We start from the raw sequence: 14,517 nt of genomic DNA on the forward strand, positions 1-14,517 counted from the left end.
AACAAAAAAACCCGATCAATTTCAATGTCATGTGTTTTTTTTCCTGTACATATCCTATGGATGGCAAATGGGGGGGGGGGGTGGTGAAGGGGACCCACGTCTTTTTATCTCAATTATTTGGCTAATAGCTGTAATATATCCATAACACTATCAATCATCTTTGAACATCTTTAACACAAGTCTCTGATTTCTTGAAGACATCTAATTCCTGTCTGTGTCACACGGACGACACACAGATGTCACACTGCACAGCTCCTGACCAAACAAGCTGCACTCACAACATATTTTCGGAGTACAGAGTGAAAGTCATCACCTTGTGGACTCTTCCTTTTTAAACTACACCTGACCATTGCAGGTGATAACCAACACCTGCAGTGACTCCATGGAGCAGAGAATTGCACAGTTCCTGCTACCAAACTGCTGTCTGGTTTATATACAAAGTATCAGACTGGAAGCTAAGGGAAATGTACACACCTTAAGGCCCTGTGCGCACTGGAAAACGGAATTTTCTTAAGAAAATTCCGCAGGGTCTGAAAGTTTACCGCACCCCTGGTAAAAAACCGCGGCAAACCGCATACGAAAACCGCATGCGGTTTGCTGCGGTATTGTTCGCGGTATTGCCGCAGTTTTGCCACGTGCGGGTTGGTACATGTGTTTTAATGCATTCAATGCAATAAAGCACATTGAGAAAAAAAGTAATTTCCTTCTGAGATAGATAATAGATAAATAAATAGACAGAAGAATAGATAGAGGGATAGAGTCCCTGTGAGCACACGCTGCATTTCTCCCGAGCGGTAATGTGTTGTTCACATTACTGACCGTGGGAAATGCCCTGTGGTTACCTCTCTGCAGTCTGTCTCGTTGCGAGGCTGCATTCAGCGCTGTGTGTCAGTCGCGGCTGAATGCAAGCATCGCAGGACGTGGATTACGCTGGAGCTGTGTGTTTGGGAGGGGTTAATAAAGGGGTGAAACAGAGGTTTTTTTGTAATTTATTTAAAATAAAGGATTTTTCGGTGTGTGTGTGTTTTTTTTCACTTACGGGTTGATCATGTCAGCTGTCACATAGACGCTGCCATGATCAAGCCTGGACTTAGTGGCGGCGATCCGCTGCCATTAACTCCTTATATTACACTTATTGCCACCGCATCACGGCAACAGGAAGAGCCGGGGACACTCCGGTACTGCCGCATAATGGATGCGACAGTCCCGGGGCAGCTGCGGGCTGATATTCTTGGCTGCGGGAGGGGGGTGGGGGGCATTAACCCTGGCCCTCGCCCTCCCCAGCCTGAGAATACCGGGTCGCCGCTGTGTGCTTACCTCGGCTGGATGGTAAAAATACGACAGAGCCCAAGTGTTTTTTTTTTTTTTTTCTATATGTCAGTTTGATTTGTATGTGTATTCTATATGTCCATGTCTGTGTGTGAGTGCGATGTGTGTGTGTTCTATGTCTGTGTGTGTGTTTACTCTCTGCTCCGCTTCCTCTTCCAGTCATAATGACATCACATCCCTGCAAACCGCAGGCAGCGATGAGCATTATGTCCCGAAACCGCGAAATACCGCGGGGAATAACGCAGGAAAACGCAATGAACCGCACAGAATTTGCTGCCTGGTTATTCCCTGCGGGATTTGACGATTACATTGCAATGGAGTCAATGGAGTGAAATTCCGCAGCGACGTGCGGAAAAGAAGTGACATGCAATTGTTTTTGCTGCGGGAATCCCGCAGCAAAACATGCACCTGTCAAAATCCGCTTAGTGCGCACAGCATTTTTTTTCCCATAGGATTTGCTGGTGATTCACTGCAGAGATGTTATGAACATAACATGCAGCGAAACATGCAGGAAATCCGCGGTAAAAACCAGCAAGAGTGCACAGGGCCTTAACACTTTTCCCCTGATTTTGTTGCAAAATAAATATATACAGGGCAGTCAAAAGTTCATGCAATGGGTTTCCTTGTCTTAGGCTACTTTCACACATCAGTTTTTTGGCATCAGGCGTGTGCCTGATGCAACGGATCCGGCGCAGAATATGCAAAAACTGATGCGCCTGATCCTTTTTTTTTGACGGTTCTGGTATACCTGATCCTTCAAAAAAGTGATCCAGCGCATCCGTTTTTGAATCAGTTTCATCCGTTTTTTTTTTTTTGCTGGATCCGTTTTTTTCAATACATTAAAGCATGCTCAGTTTACAAAAACGTATCCGGCAGCCGCATCCGTTTTTTGCCGCATTACGCCGGATCCGGCGTCTATAGGCTTCCATTGTAAATTACACCGGATCGCGCCGGGTCCGGCGCGATGCGTTTTTTTGTCAGTGACAAAAAAAAGTTACAAGAGACGTTCCATCCGGCCGCCGCATTAGCCAATTACGACGGATCCGGCAAAAGCAGGATGCAACGCAAGGCCATCAGGCACAATCCGGCGCTAATACAAATCAATGGGGATAAAACTGATCCGGCGCCGGGTCCGATTTATCCGTTTTTTTCTGGATTGTGCCTGATGGAAAAAAACTGATGTGTGAAAGGAGCCTTAGTGGAATGTGCACTAATATTAGATTGAGACTGAAAGGCAGCAAAGCAATAACGGAACACATGGAATCAAGAAGTAAAGAAACGTGTGAAACAAACCAGAATATGTGTTGAACCTTAGATCAATCTTCGTATACCCCTTCTGCGCTGATGACAGCTTTACACACTGTTGGCATTATCTCAGGTGCAAAATAGAGAAAAAAGGGTTAAACCAACTCACCGTGATGTTTAATTCAAATTGCAGTCTCAAGCACAGGTCTGTTTCTGCCAAGACGTGCATTAGTATAAACAAGAGTCTAGCTTTATAGACTTACAAACTTTTTTTATTATAAATATTCTTTAGTGTACAGCATTGCCCCCAAAAATATCAAATTATTCCTCTACACGTTTCAAATGTCACAGCATCTGTATGTAACACCAGCATCCCTACAGGGACACCGACATACTCGCCCCTGTGGTCGGACTGCGTCCTCCCCCGCCTCCCCACAGCTGTGTCCATGTTTTTACCTTCTGCTCTTGGGGACTTCCCTGCTCTTAAAGAGTCAGTGCACTATTACCCGAAATGTCTCTCCGCTTATGGCTGAGAGGCACTAGGTACTTAAGACATCCTTCCCTTAGGGGAGGTGCCTGAGCAACTTATTTAGTTTCAGTTACCCATTTATCCTGTCCCTGTAAACTGTCCCTGTGCCCGTCTTCCTATGCCTGTCATTATCTGCCATACCATCAGTACCAACCTTCCTGTCTGCATCAGCTTTTACGGCTGCACCTGTCTGCACCAGAGACTGTACCTGTCCTGGGGTCAGCTGCTACAGTCATGGACACTGCCCTGTACGTGCCACCTGGCGTCTACTGGCAGCCAAGCCTATCCTCACAATAGGATCCTGGGCGGCTGCAAGCTGCTAATTTTTAGGCTGGGGGGGCACAATAACCATGGGCCTCCCCACAGGTTCGGAAAATTACTGCAAATATTCACATTCTATTTCCCTTGAGAAAGCCACCAGGCGAAACGCAGTTTGGGTTGCTAGGAGTCTCTGGGAGGATTTCCCTCATCCACCATGGTTAAGCTTTTGCTGTGATTCCTTCTATATTTACTGAGTAGGATTTTTTGATATCTCTTTAATAGAATATGAATATATATCGATGTTACATCTCACTTATATCTTTTACCTTCTGCCCCATGATTTGGATGAGTATTTTCCTCCCTAGACTCCCCTCCCTTATCAGCGGGATTTATGTCTGACTTTTCCACTATGTAAAAACCTTTTCCACATTATTGCTTTTCATACTTGATTCATTTTCTGTATTTTATGGTATTTTTTCTGAATTATTATTTTCTGAACCTATTAATATCAGTGGATCTGTTACTCTAATTTTCTTGTTGTTATTGCTGTGGTCTGAGGGAGTAGTTTTCACATTATAGATCTCTGGGAGAAATATTTCTTGCCATAACCTTCCCTTTTTTTGGCATATTTCTGGCCATGTGTTATTGGTGCTTGGAGAATTTTTGTTTGCTAAATATTCCTCTTGTGCAGATACACTAGAATGGACACCTCTGTGTGGGATGTAAATAAGTAGATTACTAAAAGTATGACTACATATACAGCATCAGTTTCATCTGAAATAATGGGGCAGTTTTATTTAGATTATTAACTTAAACTTAGCTTAAAACTAGACCGTGCGGTTAGAAGATGTCCCAAACGTATCAGTGACGCACTGTGATAGACTTGGCTCATATTGCTAGTGGCAAGAAAAGAACCGAACACATGATGACTCTAGTTCAAGACATGACAATCAAGTTTTTGGCAAAAATTGAGTAATAATTCGGGTGCATTCAGCCTAGTAAATGTCACCCATTGTCTCTAGTTGTGGCCCAGCAGCTATTTTCAGTGATGCTTGTCTTTTGTGTACTGCTTTGGAATATGCTTGTCTGTAATGCATAGCAAAAATTGTGGAAAATCATTGAATCGCCTGTTTTTCCCCCGTTTCTGCAGATGATTATTTGGTTGGAGAAAACACTTGATAAAATAATAAGCATATTTATCATATTCCTGCTTGTCATCGGCACTCTGCTTCTAGCCTTACTCCTAACAGCAAAGGTAACGTTCAACTTTTTCTCCTATGAGGGGTCCCAAAGAAAAAAATGCTACCTGTGCAAACATTTCCTTTTTGAAGGACATTAATTTCTTTGTGTATTGAATTCAGTCACTTTTTATTGTTTGGGGTTTTGTTTTGTTTTTTTATACAAATAAATCAGATCTTGTCATTGTTTGTAACTACTTACTAAAAAGAAAAAAAAAAAAAAAAGCCTTACCACTATGAAGAATACTGTTCAACTCTAACCCTATAGTAGTATAACTTATTTATACAGTTTGTACCTTTTTAATTTATTCATTTTTTTATTAATTGCTTCTAATACTTTTCCCCAGGTACATGAGGAAAGTGTGCATATCATTGAAGTAACCAGCAATCTAATTAACGACACTGTGTCTAATCATCCAGAATGGGCAAAGTAAGGAGCTGTCTATACATTAACTAGGAACCGGACGATATTCTGTTTTCCAATTGCATTATTTCCTTTCCTTCCTTCTAAGAGCCATAACCTTTTTTTTTTCACTTTTCTGCACGTTAGCTGTATTAGGGCATATTCTTTGGTGGCTGACTTGTGGTTTTGTAGTGGAAACATGGCAATGATACCATGTGTTTTTTTTTCCTTATGGCATTCATTCTGTGCTATAATCTAGAAGCATGACTCTTCTGGTCAGTACAATTATGACAATACCAAACTTGCAGAGATTTTATTTGTCACCTTTATCAAGACCTGTTACATTTTTAGTTTTCCAATGATTGAGCTGTGTGATGATTTTAAAACATTTAGTTTTTCACTTTCTTTTTTTAGTACCCTTAGTACCTCAATCTCTGATTTCTTATGTATGTTGCAGATTGAAAGCAACATTTACAGATAGATACAGAAATATTTGAACAGTGACACAAGTTTTGTCATTTTGGCTGTTTACCAAAACATATTAGATGCAGTTATGCAATCAATATGGGCTATTATGAGGTTGTTTGCATTCTAGTTTTAGTAAGGGTTTAGGAATTACAGCTCATTAATATTTAGTTGCCTCTTTTTCAAGAGACCAAACGTAATTGGACAGTTATCTCAAAATCTCTTTATTGGGCTGCATGCAGGTGAAGAAGCTGTGGAAAAAAAGCGCAATAGGGTCTTACCCTAATATATATAGTGTGCGATCAAAGAGCAGTACTACTCACCAGATGGAGTTGTGAAAGTCACAACTACTGTAAAAGCATGAAAATCCTGATCACGGCAGCAGCAACCCAAGCGGCAGATAGCAGAGAGAGGTAGAGACGGGTTTTTCATATGCCGCGCTAATGATCACCGATCAGAAAGATAGGATTATTGTATCTTTATTTTGCACAGGTCGACGCGTTTCTGGAGGCTCAGCTCCCTTCCTCAGGACTGTCAGGCACAAGAAAACATCAAATCAGGTTTGATGTTTTCTTGTGCCTGATGGTCCTGAGGAAGGGAGCTGAGCCTCCAGAAACGCGTCGACCTGTGCAAAATAAAGATATATTAGTCCTATCTTTCTGATCAGTGATCATTGGCGCGGCATATTTAAAAACCCGTCTCTACCTCTCTGCTATTGGGCTGCATGGGCTATTCCTTCATTAATCCATCATCAGTTAAGCAGATGAATGGTCTGGAACTGATTCCAGATGTGGTATTTGCATTTGGAAGGTGTTGCAGTGAACCCACAACATGTGATGAAAGGATCTCTCAATAGAAACGAAACAGACCATCATTAGGCTGAAAAAAGGAAGACATCCATCAGACAGCAGAAATATTAGGAGTGGTCAGATCAACCGTTTGGTACTTTGTGCAAAATGAAGAGCTCACTAGTGAGCTTGGGAACTCAAAAAGGTCTGCATGTCCATGGAAGACAACAGTGGTGGATAGTTGTAGAATCTTTTCCATGCTGAAGAAAATCTTTCACATCATCCACCCAAATGAAGAACACTCTCCAGGTAGTGGGGTTTTCAGTATCTAAGTCTGCCATAAAGAGAAGACTTCATGAGAGCAAATACAGAGGGTTCAACAAAAGGTGCAAACCATTAATCAGCCCTAATAGTGGCATGCAGAGGAATAATTATGAAGATTCGGTCACTATGAAAGTATTTTTGGATAGATCTGTAAATGGTTTACAGCAGTGATTGAAGCTCATCTCCAGCCAGTGCTGTTTGAAAAGATGGAGGATAATTAACATAGCTAGCATCCATGGTGTGTGGCAGGAGCGCTATAGCTGTGCCACATTACACACGATGATGCTAGCAATGACATACCGATATGTCATTGGTTAACGGGATTGTCCATTATTGGATTACCCCTGCATAAATAATTTAGGGCCCCGATTGATGTGAATTGATTAGCAAGAGTTGTCCAGTAGCAGTCAACCCTAACCACATTTTTCTTGTTGAATGGATACAGTGGCTGCAGAGTGGAATAAAACATTATTTCTTCAGCGCTCTATTGGGAGACCCAGACGATTGGGGTATAGCTACTGCGCTCCGGAGGCCACACAAAGCACTACACTAAAAAGTGCAAGGCCCCTCCCCTTCTGGCTATACCCCCCCGTGGTATCACGGGTTCTCCAGTTTTCAAGCTTTGTGCGAAGGAGGTCAGACATCCACGCATAGCTCCACAGATTTTAGTCAGCAGCAGCTGCTGACTATTTCGGATGGAAGAAAAGAGGGCCCATATAGGGCCCCCAGCATGCTCCCTTCTCACCCGTTGATGGTGTTGTAAGGTTGAGGTACCTATTGCTGGTACGGAGGCTGGAGCCCACATGCTGCTTTCCTTCCACATCCCCCTGGGGGGCTCTGAGGAAGTGGGATCCTGCCGGCCTCAAAGCTCTGACGCCGGGCTCCATCCACAGACCCATTTGAACCTGCTGGATACGGAGCTGGAGTACCGTTCAGGGACATGGCCCTGCACCATTACAGGTACTCTGTGTCCCCGTACACACAGGCACAGCACACTCCAGACTTGCTGGGTGTGCTAGTGCGCCGGGGACAGTAAAGGGTTACAGTCACTGCAGCTTTGCTGAGTGACTTTGTGTTTTGGGAACTACCGCGCCGGACGCTCCGGGAGCGGCGGCGCGGCTGGGACTTGTAGTTCGCCGGGGACTGGGCGCCGACCGCGCTTTTACGGCGGCGGCGCTTATAAATCCAGTCCCCGGCTTCTGCGGCCTAGTGCCGCTTCGTTCCCGCCCCCTCCCTGTCACTCAGGGAAGGGGACAGACGCTGAGCAATCAGCAGCGCCGAGGGCTGGAGCCTTATTTACATGCTCCAGCCCTCTCACTGCACACTGTCGGACGCCGGATTCCCGCTCTGACTTGGGGCACGCCCACGGCCCGCCCCTCCTCACACGAGCTGGGGAAGAAGCCGGCAGCCATTACTGCAGTCCGAGCTCGGACTTTCGGCACCAAGGCAGGACGGTGGCGACCATACACCCGCTTATAGGCGGGCGGTAAGAGGCACATAGTGCTGACCACGATATAACTGCAGTGTGTACATGTGTTGTTTTTTACTGCATAGGTCGCTATATGCCCGCTTAGGGAGCGACACATCAGCAGCAGGAAAGCAGGTGTGCTAAGGCACAGGCTTTCTAGGCTGCTTGTATTGCACGACTGAGGTGTTCATTTGTGTTTATGCTTATATGCTTTACATTGCACTGTACAGTCGCTAGTCTTAGCTATATTCTCCTGGAATGGCTAGACTACAGCAGCAGAAAACCAAGGGTGCTGGGGCACAGGTTTTTTTCTATGCTGCTTGTATTGCATGGGCTGCATTGTGCATTTGTACTTGTGCTTGTATGCTATACATAGCACTGTATGGTCACTCTTCTGGGCCATATTCCCCGAGATGACTAGTCTACAGCAGCAGAAGAGCTGGGGTGCCAGGGCACAGGCTTCTATGCTGCTTGTATTGCATGTGCTGCAGTGTTCATTTGTACTTGTGCTTGTATGCTATACATTGCACTGTAGGGTCACTCTTCTGGGCTATATTCCCTTAGATGACTAGTATACAGCAGCAGAAGAGCAGGGGTGCCAGGGCACAGGCTTCTATGCTGCTTGTATTGCTTGTGCTGCAGTGGTCTTTTGTACTTTATGCCTGTATGCTATACATTGCAATGTACGGTCACCAATCTTGGCTATATACTTCTAGATAGCTAGTCGGCAGCGGCAAAAAAGCAACACAGATTTCAGTGCTGTTTTTACTACATGGGATGCTGTTCATGACACCGTCCCATTGTGTGCATGCTCCCCTGTAGCACGTCGTCTGCCGGGGTCTCTAGCACTTCGTCTGCCGGGGCTCTACTAGTTGTGGCCAAAGAAACCTTCTGTCAACCCTGTCCATGGACAGGGACGGAGTAGTCATAATATAGAGACTTGCACCCATGGGCAATCTACTTGACCAAAAGGCAGCTCTTCAGGGCTTTGATACTGACATCGCTCTCAATCCGGATACACCGGGTGGTAACGCCATACGGAATGATCCTATACCGTCCATCAATGGAAGGTTGGATCTTTCTCCCTCAGCTCCCCCAGTGGAGATAGGAGACGAACAGGAGAAGTTCCTTTTCAGTATCTCACGCAGATATTGAGTTTTTTTCTGGCCACGCTGACTTCAGAGAAGCAGTCCAGGAACACCACGCTTACCAGATAAGCGTCTTCTCCAAACGTTTTTAGGATACACGTTATCCCTTTTCCCCTGACGTGGTCAGCGCTGGACCCAGGGTCCAAAGGTGGATTCTCCAATCTCCAGGCTTGCATATAGAGCCATAGTTGCACTGGAGATGGGGCTTCACTTAAAGATGCCATTCACAGACAGATGGACTCTGGTTGAAATCTGTCTAGGAGGCTATCGGCGTGTCGGTTGCTCCGGCATCCACAGCCGTATTGGCAACCTAACCTTTTCAGCTGTTCTTGCGCAGCTGACCTTGAGCAGGGACATCTGTACCGCAGAGGCGTCCGTAACCCCGCAATGTCTGCACTGCGACTTACCCTGTTAATACTGTCCTAAAAGTACAGTCGAGGTTTCGGTCCTTCCCAAGCTCCGGCAGGTCCCAATTGTCCTCGTGCAAAAGGGCTACAAAACCTCAGACGGGCTCAGATTCTGGCCGGGCTCAATCTCGCCCAAGGAAGGCAGTCGGAGGAACCGCTACCAAGGCGGTCTCCTCAGGACTCTCAGCTCTCTCTCTCTCTCTCTCCGCATCCGCGGTTGATGGCAGACTCCCCCGCCTTTGGCGACATTTAGCTGCCACAGGTCACAGACCGGTGGGTGACGGACATTGTGCTCACGTGCACAGGACAGTGTTCTGTTCTCGTCCTCCGACTCCATTCTTCAGAACGGCCCCACCTCTCCACCGAGCAGATGCCCTGCTGTAGGCGGTGGACGCGCTAAGAGCAGAAGGAGTGGTGATCCCTGTCCCCCCTCAGGAACGAGGGCGAGGGTTTGTACTCCAATCTCTTTGTGGCTCCAAAAATGGACGGTTCCTTCCGTCCTGTTCTGGTCCTGAAACTGCTCAACGAGCATGCGAACGCCAGGCGGTTCCGGATGGGATCCCTCCGGTCCGTCATTGCCTCAATGTCTCGAGGAGACTTCCTTGCCTCAACAGACATCAAAGATGCCTATCTCCACGTGCCAATTGCTACGGAGCACCAACGTTTTCTACGTTTTGTGATAGGAGACGAACATCTTCAGTTCGTAGCTCTGCCATTCAGTCTGGCGACAGCCCCACGGGTGTTCACCAAGGTCATGGCAGCAGTGGTAGCAGTCTTGCACTCTCAGGGACACCCGGTGATCCCGTACTTGGACGATCTACTCGTCAAAGCACCCTCCCTCGAGGCATGCCAACGCAGCCTGAATGTTACGCTGGAGACTCTCCAGACTTTCGGGTGGATCATCAATTTGGCAAGGTCAAATCTGTCTCCGACTCAATCACTAACGTATCTCGGCATGGAGTTTCATACTCTATCAGCCATAGTGAAGCTTCCGCTGAACCAGCAGCGTTCACTGCAGACAGAGGTGCAGTCTCTCCTTCAAGGCCAGTCGCACCCCTTAAGGCGCCTCATGCACTTCCTAAGGAAGATGGTGGCAGCCATCGAGGCAGTTCTCTTTGCGCAGTTTCATCTGCGCCAACGGCAATGGGACATTCTCCGCCAATGGGATGGGCAGTCAACCTCCCTGGACGGGAAGTCTCCCTTTCCCTGACGGCCGAGGACTCTCTGCAATAGTGGCTTATTCCCACCTCATTGTCATAGCCCCCATCCTGGGCAGTGGTCACGACAGATACGAGTCTGTCAGGGTGGGGAGCAGTTTGTCTCCGCCACATGGCTCAGGGGACGTGGACTCAGCAGGAGTCCACCCTTCAGATCGATGTTCTGGAAATCGGGGCAGGGTATCTTACCCTATTAGCTTTCCAGAAGTGGCTAGAAGGAGAGCAGATCCGAATCCAGTCGGACATCTCCACAGCGGTGGCATACATCAACCACCAAGGAGGGACACGCAGTCAGCAGCCTTCCAGGAAGTCCGGCGAATCCTCATGTGGGTGGAGGACACAGCATCCACCATATCCGCAGTTCACATCCCGGGCGTAGAAAACTGGGAAGCAGACTTCCTCAGTCGCCAGGGCATGGACGCGGGGGAATGGTCCCTTCACCCGGACGTGTTTCAGGAAATCTGTTGCCGCTGGGGGGTGCCGGACGTCGACCTAATGGCGTCTCGGCACACCAACAAGGTCCCGGCATTTATGGCACGATCGCGCGATCACAGAGCTCTGGCGGCAGACGCCTTAGTGCAAGATTGGTCGCAGTTCCGGCTCACATATGTGTTTCCACCTCTGGCACTCTTGCCCAGAGTACTGCGCAAAAATCAGATCCGATTGCAGCCGCGTCATACTCGTCGCACCAGACTGGCCGAGGAGATCGTGGTACCCGGATCTGTGGCATCTCACGGTCGGCCGACCGGGGTCACTACCAGACCGACCAGACTTACTGTCTCAAGGGCCGTTTTCTCCATCGGAATTCTGCGGCCCTGAACCTGACTGTGTGGCCTTTGTGTCCTGGATCCTAGCGTCTTCAGGATTATCCCAAGGGGTCGTTGCCACCATGAGACAGGCTAGGAAGCCCACGTCTGCTAAGATCTACCACAGAACGTGGAAGATTTTCTTAATCTGGTGCTCTACTCAGGGAGTGTCTCCCTGGCCATTTGCATTGCCTACTTTTCTTTCCTTCCTACAATAGGAGTTAGAAAAGGGCTTGTCGCTAGACTCCCTCAAAGGGCAAGTCTCAGCACTATCCGTGTTTTTTCAGAAGCGTCTAGCACGTCTTTCTAAGGTGCGCACGTTCCCGCAGGGGGTTTGTCATATCGTACCCCCGTACAAGCGGCCGTTAGATCCATGGGATCTGAACAGGGTTCTAGTTGCTCTCCAGAAGCCGCCTTTCGAGCCTCTGAAGGAAGTTTCCTTTTCTCGCCTGTCACAGAAGGTGGCGTTTCTCGTTGCGATCACATCGCTTCGGCGAGTGTCTGAGCTGGCAGCTCTGTCATCCAAGGCTCCCTTCCTGGTGTTTTCACCAGGACAAGGTAGTGCTGCGCATCATTCCGGAGTTTCTCCCTAAGGTCGTATCCTCGTTTCATCTTAATCAGGATATCTCCTTACCGTCCTTTTGCACTCATCCGGTTCACCGGTATGAGAATGTTTACGTTTGCTAGATCTGGTGAGAGCACTCAGAATCTACATTTCCCGCACGGCGCCCATACGCCGTTCCGATGCCCTTGTCGCTGGTACGCGCAAGAGGTTGCAGGCTTCTAAAGCCACCCTGGCTCGATGGATCAAAGAACCAATTCTGGAAGCCTACCGTTCTGCAGGGCTTCCGGTTCTCTCAGGGCTGAAAGCCCATTCAACCAGAGCCGTGGGTGCGTCCTGGGCGCTACGACACCAGGCTTCGGCTCAACAGGTGTGCCAGGCAGCTACCTGGTCGAGTCTGCACACTTTCACCAAACATTATCAGGTGCATACCTATGCTTCGGCGGATGCCAGCTTAGGTAGAAGAGTCCTGCAGGCGGCAGTGACATCCCCGTAGGGGAGGGCTGTTTTGCAGCTCTAACATGAGGTATCTCTTTACCCACCCAGGGACAGCTTTTGGACGTCCCAATCGTCTGGGTCTCCCAATAGAGCGCTGAAGAAGAAGGGAATTTTGTTACTTACCGTAAATTCCTTTTCTTCTAGCTCTTATTGGGAGACCCAGCACCCGCCCTGTTGTCCTTCGGGATTTCTTGGTTGTTTGCGGGTACACATGTTGTTCATGTTGAACGGTTTTTCAGTTCTCCGACGTTATTCGGAGTTAATTTGTTTAAACCAGTTATTGGCTTCCTCCTTCTTGCTTTGGCACTAAAACTGGAGAACCCGTGATACCACGGGGGGGTATAGCCAGAAGGGGAGGGGCCTTGCACTTTTTAGTGTAGTGCTTTGTGTGGCCTCCGGAGGGCAGTAGCTATACCCCAATCGTCTGGGTCTCCCAATAAGAGCTAGAAGAAAAGGAATTTACGGTAAGTAACAAAATTCCCTTCTTTTCTCTTTGTTGTGGAGATATTGGCAATCACGTTAACTAATGAGTTAACTTTTGTATCCAAGTGGCTGTTATCAGATAGTTTTCATTAGTGACCTGTGCTTGTATCTGTATGGGTTTCCCAATGGTAAGCAGATAGCAACACAGCAGAGCTAAAACACATCTCAACCATTGCTTAGGTTTCTCAATGTGTGAAATGTAATGATACAGCTATGATCTCCAAGTCTAAAGGCCCCTTTACACACTGCAACATCACTAGCTAGCACAAAACCGTTACCAGGGCTGGGGAGTCGGTAATAGAGTTGAGCGGGATGGCAATAATCCGGGGTCGGCGGGTCGTTAACAGACTTAAAAATAAGTCCGATCCGCTCCGGAATCCGGTGCCCATATAAGTCAATGGGGACCGGAATCCGGAGGTTAAAAACGTTTGTGGAGGGGCTAGGGGGCTGGGAGCGAGCGCGGCATACTCACCGAGGCGCTGTCATCGCGGCACACTCCTTCCGGGTCACGCTGTAACCTTCAGGAGCCGATAATTCAATATTCATTGTTTTCCCCGCCCACCGGCTCGCGTTGGTTGCAGCTAGACACGCCCCCACCCTGAGTGGCAGTGTGTCAGCTATCTGCAACCAATCACAGGCGCCAGGACGGCCGGTGGGCGGGGAAAGCAGTGCACTGTCGGCCAGTTGAGTTCACGGTGGTAAACACTCGGCATTGCAGTTATAGCGCTCGGCTGCAGCCCCAGCCGTCGCGTTGTATCTGTGATGTGTATACAGTGCCCAGAGTCACACGTGCGAGGCTTTGCCGGCTGCTGCCATGGCAGACCCGCGTGCACCCCTCGCATGTGTGACTCCGGTGAAAGTAAAAATAAAAAAAAACACGTGCGGTCCCCTCTATTTTCATCCCCAGCCAAGATAATGCCGGCTGGGGGCTGTTACATCCTCAGCCCGCAGCCATCCGGTAATGCCGCATCTGTTACATGCGACCATACCAGTGTGCGCTACTGGCTCTTCCCGCTGGCATGATGCGGTACCAGTCGGGGTAATAGCAGGGGCACATAGCTGCTGCTAAACTCTAGGTTTGTGATGGCACAGGCTTCTATCAGATACCTGCATCACACAAACCTGTAAGTGACAGTAAATAAACACACACACAGAGAAAAATCCTTTATTTGAAATAAAATACAAAACACTCCTCCTTCACCACTTTATTAACCCCCAAATACCCTGCAGCTCCGACATAATCCACAGGAGAAGTCCCGCGGCTACACCTCCGGCTCTGCTACATGTCAGAGCGAGCAGTCATAGAGCACGGCTGCCCACTCTGAGTGCAGTGTAGTACTGACCGC

At 47.9% G+C, this 14,517-nt stretch overlaps 1 protein-coding gene across 4 annotated transcripts in view; it reads left to right on the forward strand.

Moving 5' to 3' along the window:
- Nucleotides 1-14,517, forward strand: part of TMEM245 (transmembrane protein 245) — a 142,870-nt gene that overhangs the window by 60,882 nt on the left and 67,471 nt on the right. For all 4 annotated transcript variants that reach the window (XM_075314929.1, XM_075314931.1, XM_075314930.1 and 1 more), the window contains 2 exons: nucleotides 4,515-4,619; nucleotides 4,950-5,032. In XM_075314929.1, the coding sequence (XP_075171044.1) occupies nucleotides 4,515-4,619; nucleotides 4,950-5,032 (188 nt within the window). The remainder of the gene's footprint in view (nucleotides 1-4,514; nucleotides 4,620-4,949; nucleotides 5,033-14,517) is intronic.

The sequence above is a fragment of the Anomaloglossus baeobatrachus genome, chromosome 6, assembly GCF_048569485.1.
Source record: "Anomaloglossus baeobatrachus isolate aAnoBae1 chromosome 6, aAnoBae1.hap1, whole genome shotgun sequence".
Lineage (NCBI taxonomy): Eukaryota > Metazoa > Chordata > Amphibia > Anura > Aromobatidae > Anomaloglossus > Anomaloglossus baeobatrachus.